This window comes from Austrofundulus limnaeus, unplaced genomic scaffold, assembly GCF_001266775.1.
Source record: "Austrofundulus limnaeus strain Quisiro unplaced genomic scaffold, Austrofundulus_limnaeus-1.0 Scaffold20, whole genome shotgun sequence".
In the NCBI taxonomy this organism is placed as follows: Eukaryota; Metazoa; Chordata; class Actinopteri; order Cyprinodontiformes; family Rivulidae; genus Austrofundulus; species Austrofundulus limnaeus.
In genome coordinates, this window is record NW_013952422.1 from 3,095,550 (window position 1) to 3,109,900 (window position 14,351).

Here is a 14,351-nt window from a genome sequence, read left to right on the forward strand (position 1 = left end):
CACTGTGGTCATTTTGTGCAATAAGGAATGCAACCCCCCCCCCCCCCCCCCCCCCCACAAAAAAAAAAAAAAAAAAAAAAAAAAAAAACAACATAAGGTCAAAAGCAAGGCAGGATCATGCTTACTTTTACCACAACTCTGTAAAACCTACAAAACTCTATTACTGAGTTTTTAAAAGGCCCATGAAGAAATATAAACAATGATAAATGTATGTTATTGAACAARTTTACTACATACATCTGATTTTGACCTCTGTTCCCCCAAAGGTTATGTGAGCATGAAGCAATGTTTATAAGAACGAAACCTAGCTATTTTCACAGATATTTCTATACGTATAATTAAACACCCTGAAATCACACATTCTCTCTGAGTTAGAGGGAGAACAGTGTGGCGCTTGAGCAACTATATATTCCCACACCAGCATGCAAACAGAGCCAGATACAGATCACGTGTGCAGCCGAGCACACACAGGTGTCATTGCATCGCTATGCTGTCCTGGGGCCAAGTTGACTGTGGGAAAACAGCAGTGCTCATTTGCTGAATGCTCGCTGAGTGATGGCTCATCTGCTTTCTTGACTATCTGTGTGTATGTGCTGCTCCAAGAGCAGCAACACTTTTGGGGGATTTTGACACTTTTCTGAGAAAAACAGCTCGCTAGAAATCACTTTTTAAATTACTATATCACAATTAGGGCTGGGCAATACTATATCGTGATATACACATAAATCAAAATTAAAAGAAAATACATCAAATAGAATTTTGAACTCTGATCCATAACAGAACAGCATTCTGGGGGATGTAGGCAAAGGGTTTAGGTGCTTGGTCTCACATGGCCCAGCTAAGCAAGGTTAGAGTTATAATATCCTAATATCCAAGAAATCTGGTTACAGTTGTTAAATTTGTAGAAAAAAATAAGTTCAGAAGTGACTATGTGTATGATTAGTCATATGAATAATTCTATTTTTAATATTTCAAATATTGTATGAACAAAAAAAGGCAAAAAAACTCAGTTTTATGTAAGAAAGAGGAAAAAAGTATACATTTATTTATTCTTACCCCAATGCCTTTAATTTAACACTGTCCTCATTTCATAATGTTGTCTCTTCATTTGACACTATAAATAATAAAAACATTTTTCATCTGTCACATAGTTGAACATGAAATAACGAATCATTTTTTCCCCACTGATTGACTGTTTCCACCTCTAAAGTAACATAAGCAATACTTGCTGACAGGAGGGAATAACATGATGTACCTGAATTAAAAACAGACCTGGAGACCTCTCTTGGTTTTGATTAGGATTAGTGCTAGATTACTGGGTTCGCTGACAGACCCACCTAACCTCATTCTGACAAACAGCAGAACGTACAGCCAGTCAGTCGGTGATTCAGTCGAGTACAGAAAGTAGTCGAGGTGTCTGGTTGTCTTTATTGCAGCCATTTCCCATAAACTATAGTAAAAAATGAAAAAAAGTCTCCAAGCCTAAGCCAGCCACGTCTGAAAGTCATTATAGGAACTTACTCTGACCCATTTCTGGCTCTTATCTCCTTTTTTAGAAGTCCTTACTGTTTTACAAGCTAAACTCCTTCATTGTAATTGATATGCAAGTGGTCATTCTTAATATTTTTTTTTTATTTATAACAGTAAACTTAAAAAACTTGCAAATCATCTTCATTTATGTTTCGACATTAAGCTACGCCTTGTGTCTAAATAGGAGTTTCAGCCTCTGAAAAATCTCAAATGCTAAACTACACGAAGTTACTTTTTTTTACAAGAAAAACTTGCTGTCAAAATGATGTTTTATGTAGTCTGCCTGTAATGAAGGCGTATGGATCATGTAGCTCATGATCCCAATGATGGCCTTGTTTTCTCCAAGTACACCAGTTTTTATAAATGTGCCAAACGTACCATGACTTTTTAGTAAAAGTTTAAAAAAATGCTTCAAACAGACTTGATACAGCAATATAGCACAAATTTATTCATGCGCTTATTTAAAGAGGGGCAATGAAAATTATATTTACTTTTGCATACAGTATATGAGCTGTAAAGACTAAGTCCTATTTTTATTTTCTACAAAATAATGACCTTAAATAAATAAAATAAAAAAGTATACTAATAAAAGCACATAATACAAATATAATTTTAGATTTTAAAGGTGAATAAACAAAGTAAAAAGTTCCTGTGGAGTATTTTGGATAAACCATGTTTCTGTGACTCAAATCAGCCATTTAAAAAGGCACATTCTGCGTATTCTGCTGTCAGTTCCAAGCCTGGATAAATGGTGGGGATTGCATATAAACCTCCAGATCTATAACTGTCCACTGGGCCTACAACAGCCTTTACAAATCAGTCAGGGTCTGTGTTAATAATGACTGCCTCCGGTGCTGTTAACCAGTGGGGTGCTGGTGGAAACTGGACTTGGAGGCAGATGATCCAGTGTGGCGACCTCTGCTAAGGGAGAAGCCCCAAAACAAAGAGGAATGTTTTCTTTAACTCATCTTCTCATTAAGATAAAAAGGTCATATCATAGCAAACAAATTAAATAAAGCAAAGCCATACAAAATTTATGCCTTACTCATTCTGACGTTCCCAAATTTGTACACAAGTTCGACAAAACGGGTCATCGTGACTTTTGCTGACTTGCAACTCGCACAGCGACCAAAAGTCATGCCGAGCGTCACACCYCAGGCAAAATCCTGCAGAGATTCCCGTTAACCACCTACTGCATACATGTGCATACAACAAACACACCTAAGACTGTGAGCCTGATGGGTTTCATTTGTGAGAACTTTCTCCGAGTGCGCGAGTTCACCTCCAACACTTACTGAGAATGTGTGTGTGTGTAACAGGAGATGTGAACCTCTCGCCACACACAGCGGGAAATATTTGGGATGGTTTCCCTCGGAATGTCTTGGCGTGCCGATGGAATGCCCCCCTCCCCACCGACTCACCCCCACCCCCTGACTGACTGACTGTCTCTCCCTCTCGTCTCCTGAAAGAGGAGCGGGGCAGGGAGTGGGAAACGACACGATACACAAATATGACCCCGTTTTTCTACCACAGAGAAGAGCAAATGGACAGAAGAAMAACAAATTTGTATTCAGGTTAAAAAAGCTTTTATATGACAAAATTAAAGAAATATAACTATTAACAAATGCTGCATGTCTGAATATACAGTATAATTACAATACATATATTAGTTAAACCCTACATTTTGCACAATAATGCCAAATGTTAGGGATTGAACAATTGTCTGTGTTTTCACTTTTCTCAATATTCAGTAATAAAATGATTTTATGACGTTTTATTTGAGGACGATGACTACAAAATGGCACTGCATAGTCAGAACACGTCTTATTATTTCAGTTTCAAAACAATTTATCTTGTCTGTTTTTATGTGAATATATCACCATAATCTTCTGCCAACATATAACGCAAATAAACTTATGTAAGTAAGATAAGTTTCATAGAATATTAGTGCTACAACAAGAATCAAATTATTGTTTCTGTTTTTGTAAAAAGCGTGACAACCAATCCATCATCTACTTGACGAGGTGCCCCATTTTATTATTTAATAATCGCCTCTTGTGCTGACACAATAAAATGAGATTCTGCCTAAAGGTATTAGAAAACACGAGTGGATTAAAACCGTCTCCTGCCTTTTAGCGCTGGACTTTAGTTTCATCGGTCATGACACTGATTAACCCTTTTTCCACTCAGCGTGCACAAATGCACACTAAACAGCTCGTGAAGGTTACCATTAAATGCGTGTCGCATTCCTCTGGTTTTTCAGCTCGCGGCTCTCCCTTAGATCAAAGGACAGACGAGTCTATTGGCCTGCTCTCCTCCACCCCTCCTCTTCCTCCACTCTCTCTTCCTCCTGCCATTCCTTACTCAAACACTCCTCTCAACTTATTTTCGACCCTTCGCAAATTCATACTAACCTAATGTCATGTTTTTGTTTTCTCCCCATTCCGCTGAACTTTAACTGGTTAAATTCTCTCATTTTTTACCTCCCTGCCATCACCTCTGTCCTCACCCTCCCCCCACCCCCCGTCCCCCTCCAGCCCCTCCTTCTCACAGTTTGGCGGTTCCTGTTGCTCTTGTTTTCACTTCCCCAGTAGTCTGGTGCGTGGGAACCAGCGTTTCAGCTGCAGCAGAGTCTACAGCTGAGTCTGAGTGCAAGTGTGACCCAGCCTATGGTGCCTTTAAAGGTGCGAGTGTGTGTTGGCTTAATCTTTTGGATAATCTCAACAAGTCTCGAAAAAAAAAAAGGGACCGTATCACTCAACAGACGTTTGTACAATAACTGAAAGTTGGAACAAGTTATAACCAAAAATAGCTTAAAAAATTAAACAGTTCAACTAATCTGAACTAAAAATTCTGCAATATGTTAAAATGTGACACGTATTTTATACTTTATATTAGGGATGCACCGATGTGAAAATTGCAGCCGATATCGATATCAGATACAATTATTGCTGTTATGGCCGATAACAGATATTTACAGATGTTACACAAACACACAAATTATATTATACATAATCAATCAATATCAATCAATCAATAACCTTTTTTAACCAGGTAGAAAACCCATTGAGAACAGGATCTCTTTTACAAGGGTGACCTGGTCAAGACGTCTGCACTACACGTCACAGAGTGTATCTGAGTTAAAATTTACATTGTGGTTAAAGTACAACAATTCAAAATACAAGTTGTTATAAACAGATTTAGACATTCAGTCGTTTCGAACGTACAAACCAAGCTGATTACCAAATTACGGCATAATGATTTCCATTTCTTAAACACACTTGGGTCTTTTTTTGATACCGAAATAAACAACCAGACCTCTGACATGGCTCCCTACCTCAGTTATTCCTGGCTACACAGCATCAATATCACTATCATGATCAAACAGATGCTGCTCAACCAACCATCTCCCCTCCCAAAACAGAAACACAAAGCTAAGAAGTGGGAAATCAATATAGGACGTTAATATTGGCCCAGTTTTACATGTCGGACCRATAMCGATATTCTAAAAAAAAGGCCAGTATTGGCCGATACCGATATTAATGCCGATATATCGTACTTTATATTGTGCATGAACTATTAATAGACAACATGTTGTTTTTAGCATATCGGCTACAAAAGAATCATGTTTATACACGTTTACTATATATTAGGTTCACTGCCTACAGCTTAAATTAATTTCAAGAACAAGTGAAAAAAAATGATTTATTGTTCTTAAGAAAAGCTAGAAATGAAAAAAAAAAAAGATTTAAAAAGTAAAACCTCAGAAATGATTTATTTAAATAAGGAAGTGATTGAGTCATTTTTATTGCACAACTATGCAGATGAGAGCCAATATAAACTGGTGACGCCCTCCTTATTTATAGGTTGTGGTTCACACTAAAGCTTCTACRCTTCTAATATTTCTCACTTGTGCTGTGATACACAAACAGACAACTCAGTGGTTAATCTCCAATCTCTTTTGCGTTAACTTCGTCCTCGTGACATTCATCACCGGGGTATGAGAGCGAGACAGACGAGGACAAAGGGAGGGAAACTGACCCGTCCGCTGCTGCTAATCAGAAAGCTTTACAATCGCGTAACAAAGGGGTTAAAACTTTGCCTGAGTGGGCCGCAGAGCAGCTCCCAGGGTGAAGCGTTCTTGGTGACTGTAACACACTCAGATAGAACTGAGAAAAAATATTAATCTGATCGAAAATCACTTTATAAATACATTAAGAGTCTGATTAAATGTATATATTGCCTTAAACATAGCTGAAATTATATTTTTATATAAGTAATGCAGATATTTTTTGATGTATTAAAAAAAATATGCTAAGAACTGAAGTGATTGCATCTCTTTGAAAACAGATTCCTAACAGTGGCGAACGTTGGACAATTATAAACCCATGCGGCCTTGTTTTGGCCTTGAGATGCCAGGAGGTGGTCAAAGAATTATCGTTTACTATCTGGTTGGATTTGCTGGTTTGTTAGAGCCCTGATTTTATCATCAAGGTGGTCCCAGCTTGTAACATTTTGAGGCCGATGAAGATGCAGCTGTTGACGTATCCTGAATTATTTGGGCCCTCCTACTAGGACCAGGCCAGAACACACACGAGCTTACTAACCTTTAAAGATCCCCTCTTCAAGTAGTCACCCCACAAGCACAAACACAGCCATCGTTACACACATTGCTTCTCTAAACAGCCACCCACAGAGACATCTACAGGTGAGGCAGCGTAAATCAGTCACAAATAAATTTCTCTGGCTCCACGAATGCGACAAAGAAAAGCACTTAGATGTTTCTACAATGAATTGTGTAAGATATTAAAAAAAGTGAGAAACTATAACTGATAGAAATTACTCTAAATTAATTTATTCACTGAAAATAGAAATGTAAGTAAGGTTGACATGAGCAAGGAGCTTAACCAACAATTTGATTGAAAAGGGTTCTTTACATCAACATTTGATTTGTCTGAGTGTTGCAAAGTTGTGGAACCATTAGATAAAGCTGTGAGAGCCACACTCATTTAGTCTGATTCCAGTAATTTTGTCTGACATGTTTAAGCCAAGTGGTTTCATTTCTTGTTATATCATGCCCCTCTTTTACACCGAACTTATCACAGGTACAAGCAGGTTTTCAAATACAAGGCGACTCTGCTCCTTTCCCCATCGCCAGGAGCAGAGTGGTTCATCTCTGTCTGAACTTGGATTCTTTGTTTTCTTGAGGGAATAAAAATTTACTTTCCAGCTAATTTTGACAGCAGATCTGTGCAAAAGTTTCTTAGACTTTGTTTCATGAAAACTTCTCTTTGCTTACCAGTTGTCACATTTTAAACACATTCTATGGAATTATTTATTTTCTATTTTTGCTCAAAGCTTCAGCTAGTCTTTTGTCTTCCTCATCTTTCCCTTGAACTCTCAGCACCAGTGCAGGTTAAAGATCTGGTGGCAACAAGCATCAATGTAATCCAGACGTCTTTCGTCCCTACCACATCCTGCAGCCACTGGTGGGGGACTCAAAGCATTCCCAAACCAGATGGGAAATGCAATCCCTTTCTACGTCTCCTGGGTCTGCTTTAGGGCCTCCCTCCATCTGGACATACTCCAAATACCTCCACAAGGAAACCACAAGGAGGCCACCAGGAGGTAGACTAATTAGATCCTCAAACAATCTTAAATCACTTACTTTMCACGTGTAGTTTTATTTTCTAAAACATAAATAATGTGAAAAAAATTTGTTTTTGGCTCCCCATATCTAGTTCTTTTCAGTTCCCACTACCACAATCATCTGATACAACGCCCACATCGCTGCCAGCGTCATATCAATCACTTTTTCATTCTATCTTCTCTGTTCGATCTGACATACCTTCACTCTAAAATCACTTCCTACTGCTAAATAATAGCATTTTTAAAAGCCACTGAGAGCAGAAATCAGACTCTATTCAGACCGTTCTCCCAAAATGCTTCAAAATGTTCCCATCATCCTSTGCTGTCTCACTGACATCACAGCAAACATGACATTTCACCACCTAACAACTTTCTTTCCCACCATTATAAATCCATCTCYTCAGCTTTCAGTTTGCAGAAGACAATAATATAACACCACAAGCTTTGTTCTTATAATTTGGGAATTCAGCAAGTATTTATAACCACAAAATACTTCCTTGTATTAACTTTACAAGAACTTCCCTCTAACAGAGAAAATCTTTTTCCCCTTTCTCACAGACTGTTGAGTGGAAACCAAAATGCAAAACAGATGTAATATAAACAAATGCTTTATCTTTACATTTTGTGACTTCTGGTAACGTCTGTTTAATTAGCCTGTTACGCTGCGACGTCATAAACCTCGGGGCAGTAATGCTTTTCTCGTGTGAGACTTTGCGAGCACAGAACTTGGGAGTACCTGACAGCGGCTGAATATATCGCTGGGAGTAGGCTGGACGTTGAAGTGTCGGAGGACTCGAACAGCCTGGTCTTTGGCCTTTTCTGAACAGTTCAAGGACAGACAGCGCCCCTCACCCACCTGGGAGCGCAACTAAGTGAAAAGTAAAAATAACACATTTTAGATGTACAGGGAAAAAAGTATAAAATCACAAAGAATTTGATTTTTACATGAATTATCATCTACCGTTTGATATGGCTGTCCACATGTGAGGATGACACGGCCTTCAGATTGCGCTAACTGTAACAACAAAGAAAAAAGGTACACATTAAACTACTGAACAGTGATAATGTTTCTGTTATTCTGTGGTAACAGTAAGTGCTAAAGGAGAGCAGGTAAGACAAAAGGCTTGATAAATAAACAATGGAAATATTTAGCATTTGAGTTCATAATTAATGACAAACTAAGGACAGTTAAAAATCAGCGTACGACAGACATCAGAGCTTTAAATAATGAAAAAAGTWAACTTCAACATCAGGGTATCAGAAATGTTCAAGTTTTAAAAGCTAACATTAGTCGTGGCACTGAAACATGCTAACGTGACAAAAACATTTTTTATAATAATGGATAATATTGATATTGGTTTATACAGTAATCTACCAAATTTCAASCAAAATACATTTTTTGATAGCTACTGTGTGTTTGTCTCGTTTGTGTGTGAAAAGTGTATTTCTTCTTGACAGATTCTTAACAAACCTTTGCTGCAACTCTGTGATCATCCGTATTCTCCAACATGACCACATCGACCCCCAAGCAGCGCAGATACCTTCCAAGTCCTTGCAGCATGTTGTCACACACCACCCGCAACTGCTGGGGGGGCAGAGGCGGGAAATCTTCTGGGGCCATCTCGCCACACAGGAGGCCTTTCTCTGTGTCAGAACGAGGGGGACTGACCTTTTGAGCCCCCTGACATTCCTAAACGGACAGAGGGAATAATGTGATACTTAACTGATCCCCATTGGGGGATTTTCTTTTCACTAGCACCACGGTTCAGAAAGGTCACAGCACAGGGTGAGTCATACAACTGCGCCCCTGGAGCTGATAGGAACTGGTGAAGTGTCTTTGTCAAACAAGCTTTGTCCCTCCTTGTAGGCCGGATGCTCAAACCTCTGTGCCTTCAGCTGGAGGTTCTCTGCATTTATTCAGGTGAAAAGGTCGCAGGTTATCACACAAGTGACAACTGTCACATTAGCACAGTTGCTCTTCTTTAGGCACTTTCACAAAATAGTTTTCCACAAAATGGAGTAAAAGCCAGTCTACACTTAAGCTGCCTCAGACTATCAATCTGTAATCGATCTGGCCATGTCCCGCATAGATGTGAGCTTTCAGAATTAAAGAAGCTTTGCAGAACCAAAAGAGATGCATTATGAAATATATGATGAACGCAGTCGTACCACTTTATAAATGTGACAAATGACCTCAGTTTTGCATGCTTCTAAACCGTTTTTTCAACTAAATTTGAAGTTTATGTGAGATATCAATCTTCTCCTCTGTACTGTTTATTGTTGTTTGGGCTTTTAAATTCAGTGGCTGTGTGTTTACACAAACCACAAGTCATCTCTGCATCACATCCATGAGCCACAAAGCTGCCTTATCTTTTCATGTTAACTGTTCTTTCTTTCTTTTTCTTTTTTATGTGCATTGGGGACAAGAGTTATGTATAAAAAATATTGAACACTATAGCATTTATAGCCTTAGCTAGTTTGATATGTACATCCCCAGATGGGCTTTTAACAATTTAAAACATTAAAAGTCAATAAAACAACATGGAAGATAAAATATCACAAATTATCCTAAAAATAGCTTAAAATAAACCGGAATGAAATGAGCCATCTTGGACTCATCACAGTTTATTGCTAATGATGATTACAAATCTGGTATAACTTAAGAAACTCCTTCAGTCACAACCTAAAACTGTGCCAGTCTGTACCTCGTTTGGCAGCTCAAAGGCACATCAGTGGCAGGTTGGCTTTAACCTTCAATAATGACTCAGTTTATTGGGAAATAACACCAGGGCAGCCAGAATACATTTAAGTCCCAGCTTAGTGTTTTGTGAAAATGCCTTTTAAATTCAATTGATTTTGGTTCACGATTATAGTTTGTGAAGCTCAAGACATCATTAATAACCCTGAAGACTTTGTGTTGAATAAATACCCAAGTATCATCTGTATACAATGAAAGTTTCTAACAAATATAGCAGCCATATATATTTTTACCTTATCTTTATTTATACTTTAGATTCTTTAAGTTGTATCATTTTCATAAGGAAATATTTTAACCAACACTTCCTGCAACCCTAAATTAAGAGCAGAGAAACAAAAATCTAGGAGTTGGAAAATCACATCCACCATAGTTATGGACAACCGGCAGCTGACCCCTAACCTCTTTGCCGAGTGTCTGTTTTGTCTTCTTGTCCTGTTTCTGCTTCTGCTTCTTGTCTTTGGTCGTCTCCGATTGGTTTGAAGGGATGCTGCGCAGGTCAGCTGGCAGKCCGAAGTACGCAGGGTTACTGGAGAGAACCGAGTACACATCCAGCAAACAGTAGGCATCTGCCACTAGAGGAAGGATAAGAGGCAATAAAAGGAGCGAGGAAGAGGGGCTGTTTCATTTTGCCAGGGGATAACAAAATAATCTCTGATACTCTATGGAGAGGAGGACAGCGACCATCTGGCTCTCTGTCATTGTCTGTCTGTGCATGCATAATGCCTTACCTGCATATCTAATTTGGCTAATGCGTAGTGGACGCTTCCCCCAGTTGGACATCTGCTCTGTCTTGTCCAAGGGACTTCCCAGGACCTGTTGTACCAGCAGACTGAGGCCTTTTTCTGCACAGTCCTCCCCTACTGTTACTTCTTTAGTGCCATTTTGAGCCACGTTAACCTTACTACGCTGAATCTGTAAACAGCACAACAGAAAACATTTAGAATGTCCCAAATATTTTTTGGTACAATGCCCTCAAGACAAAATGCTGGAGTCAATTAGGAGCCTATTTGTGTAAAGTTAGTTGATTGATGGGATAATGTTACCATTTGGTGTACGTTAAGAAGATCAAGCATCCCATTCCTCTTCAGTGGCTCCTCTGATAACTCAGGCCAGGTGGCAGTGAGACACTTTAGATCTCCAGCCATACCATACCCTGTGGAACAAAAGGAGCTAAGTAGTTAAGTTATTAATGAAATAAAAGGATAAAACATTCATTTGAACTACTGCTTACCTAATTTAAGGATATTTTGGTCAGAGAACAAGACCCTGATTAAATCAACTACGTCTGGGTGTTGACAGAATTCCACAGCGGACAGATCTAATAAGAAAACTTGGTCATGAACTGCAAGTTGTATCAGAGCTACTTTTTGAGCTGATACACATCCAAATGTGGGCTGCCACTCCATGTCCACGCCTACAACACCACCTCCCTGGAAAAGACAATTAAAATGCTACCTTTTAGAAAAGTTTCCTAAAGTAACCTCAAGAACCTCCCCTTTCAGTACAACAGTTCCCTTCTCTGTACCTTTAGGATGACCGTTCGACATCGATGGAGAGCTTCAGGCGTGTCCACAAAGTGAACCTTGTCTTTGGTGAGAGGCACCTGAAAGAACTTCTGACAGTGTGACTGAGACGGCACCCACTCCTCATTTTGGGCTAAATCAGTTGAACTTATCTGTCTGAGCAAAGAAGGGAAAAAAATTCATATATATTTAAAAAGTCACAAATTTGTTTTGAAGTAAAACCATGACAGTACAAACAGTCTGGATAAGTTGGCAAAAAACTGCTGAAGGCCCTGTCATACTAGACAACTTATGAAACTTTTTTGACTAAATTTAAATAAGATTTTTGATCGATTGTGAGTTATRTATTTGTTGTTGGTGCTTTATCTTTTATATTTTTAAGAATGTCATTTGTTTTATATTGATTTTTGCCCTGTGTTCAGCACTTTGTTGACAACTTGTTGTTTTTAAATGTAAATTAACTTGATGATGATGATGATAAATTGCTAATAAAAGTTATACATATGATCAATTTCTTCGAATTACATTACGTACACGCCAAAAAGAAGCCTCCTGTTGATTTTTTCTATTTCATCTTCAATGTAGATGTCTTTAAAATGTTCATAAATTGGCATAAGTTGTCTAGTGTGACAGGGCCTTGAGGTTTAAAAACATTGTGTCTGGAAGGAATAATGATTTTATTTAATTTATTATATTAAATCAAATGCCTCATTCATAAAACAGCTCTGTCCGGGACTGACGCGTGTTCTGTCCTCCTCGGATCATTCAGAAAAAACACAGAGGCGAGTAAAGTGAGCCCGCCTCGGACACCCATCTGAGCCCCCAAGCGAGGTAGTATCAGAGCCGGGTCCGAGCCGGGCAGACCAACTTATGAAAAAGMWACCTGCGGTTCAGAAAATGATAATGAGCTGAAGACATCAGTGAGCGACCGCAGGATTAATCAACCGTCAGATTTATTACCGAGGGAATATTAAAAACGACACAGAACAGCAACTTTGTAGTTAGTTTGAAAAATATTGAACCACAGAATCACTMAATGAACATTTGATATGAGTCTCTTTTGGCTCTGCGCTGCTGGGTTCATTTCTGAACGCGTACATGTGAGCGGGACGGAGCCGGCTTCTCCTGTGATTTATGAATGAACCGAGGGAGCTGAAAGCCGGACCGGTCTGTGTGGCCATTTTGCAGAACTGTCTTGTGAAAGAAGCTAAAATAGACAAACAGTAAAACAAATATTTGTGTAAAGCAGTGCTGAACATCTGTTTCTAGAGTCAAAGAAAAAAAGAAAATCTGACCCTAGACTGCACATCATGTCACAGCTATTCCTCTTTTACAAATAACTACATCCTTTATGCAATTTATTCAGTCAGACATGTTTATGCCTATTTTGGCCAACCTACTGTAGATCAGGTGGTAAACTCTGCTGCTTTTCCCATACTCCTGTAGGAAGTTGATTTCTGGGGATGTTGTATCTGATTGACCACTGAGCAGCTTTCTGAAGATCACAGTACTTCACCAACATCTCTACCAAATGGAGCTGCAGCTGGGAGTCATTTCCCACTACAGTCTACACATGAATGACACAAAGTTGAAACAATAAACAACTTGAGTAGTTTAAAACATGGAATTTACATTTAAACACATCATCACAATAAAATAAAACCTACCTGCACATGATCAGTCCAGATCTCTTCGGTCATGCTTTTCTATAACAAAAAAAGGCAACTCAAATGTTTGCTGTTATTTTAAATCACAGATATCCTGGAAACAGCTTGGATCCCTTTAGAAAACATTTTTACTGCATGTCAACCAAGAGTGTGCTCCTGCTGCATCACTTACATCCACAAATGTCTTATACATGAGGTAACGCAGAGAGTCCAGTCTTCTTTTATGCAGAGCATTGGGACACAGTCCTGTGTCAAAAAAACAACATTAATGGTATCTCTACATGTAGACAAATAAATAAGATCCCTAAATATGTGTGAGCTACCCACTTGGGTCAATTGTGAACTTCTCCATGAGTCGTACCACATGTTTTGTGAGCATTTTGGGCTGGATCTGGACTGTGTAGTTTTTGGACAGAGAGAGACGAGGGAACTGTCTGTGGAAGCAGGAAAATATATACATATATGTATTTATAAAGTAACAACCTGAGGATGTCGCCTGCAAACCTACAGCCACACGTTCACACAGGTAACATACTTCCTTATGTCCTGTACAATGAAATCAGGGTGACACCAAGAGTCTAGCAGCGTGACGAGTTGTTCTTCTAGGTCTTTGTGGCCTCTGACAAAGGACTCTGCTARTGCCAACTTGTCCTGTAAGATCAGAGGTACAATCATCTGCAGAAAGAAGATAGAAAACAGAAATTTAGGAGTCTGGAAAAAATTTCAGATCTAACTTGTTGACCATTTATGAAGTAACCCGCAGACTTATAAAACTAAAACCAAACGCTTTGTCTCACCTCCTCTATGTCTAGTTCCTTTTGTAACTCCAACTTTATGCTGAGCATTGTTGCCTGTTGGAAAAAATTAAATTAAATTAAATATATATATATATAGTACATACATATATATACAGTATATATAGATATATTAGGGCTGTGAAATTAATCGAGTTAACTCTGATTAATTTTAATGCTGCATGGGCACAGATTAAAAATTTTAATCAGGATTAAAACTTACAATCATTTTACTATGGCTGAATATGTAGGTTTGTATATTGCAATGCACTCAGTACATGCCAGATCATGTTTGTAAATGTAAAGTGGTTCTCAAACAGTTTACCTGGATAAATAAAGCTTAAATAAATTATATTAAAAGAAACTCCATGTGTAACACATTATGTACAGTTTTTTTCTTTTTATGGCTTATTTTATTTTATTTTATTTT

The 14,351-nt window shown here is 38.5% G+C and overlaps 1 protein-coding gene across 1 annotated transcript in view; it reads right to left on the reverse strand.

Annotated features, from left to right (window-relative positions):
- The window catches only part of exd3 (exonuclease 3'-5' domain containing 3), a 51,622-nt gene that overhangs the window by 27,998 nt on the left and 9,273 nt on the right, over positions 1–14,351 (reverse strand). The window contains exons 6-19 of the mRNA XM_014003886.1: positions 13,925–13,978; positions 13,663–13,802; positions 13,455–13,561; positions 13,300–13,373; positions 13,128–13,166; positions 12,861–13,027; positions 11,463–11,616; positions 11,169–11,367; positions 10,981–11,090; positions 10,666–10,849; positions 10,337–10,509; positions 8,651–8,869; positions 8,141–8,194; positions 7,916–8,047 (exon numbers count right to left, since the gene is read on the reverse strand). Of these exons, the coding sequence (XP_013859340.1) occupies positions 7,916–8,047; positions 8,141–8,194; positions 8,651–8,869; positions 10,337–10,509; positions 10,666–10,849; positions 10,981–11,090; positions 11,169–11,367; positions 11,463–11,616; positions 12,861–13,027; positions 13,128–13,166; positions 13,300–13,373; positions 13,455–13,561; positions 13,663–13,802; positions 13,925–13,978 (1,806 nt within the window). The remainder of the gene's footprint in view (positions 1–7,915; positions 8,048–8,140; positions 8,195–8,650; positions 8,870–10,336; positions 10,510–10,665; positions 10,850–10,980; positions 11,091–11,168; positions 11,368–11,462; positions 11,617–12,860; positions 13,028–13,127; positions 13,167–13,299; positions 13,374–13,454; positions 13,562–13,662; positions 13,803–13,924; positions 13,979–14,351) is intronic.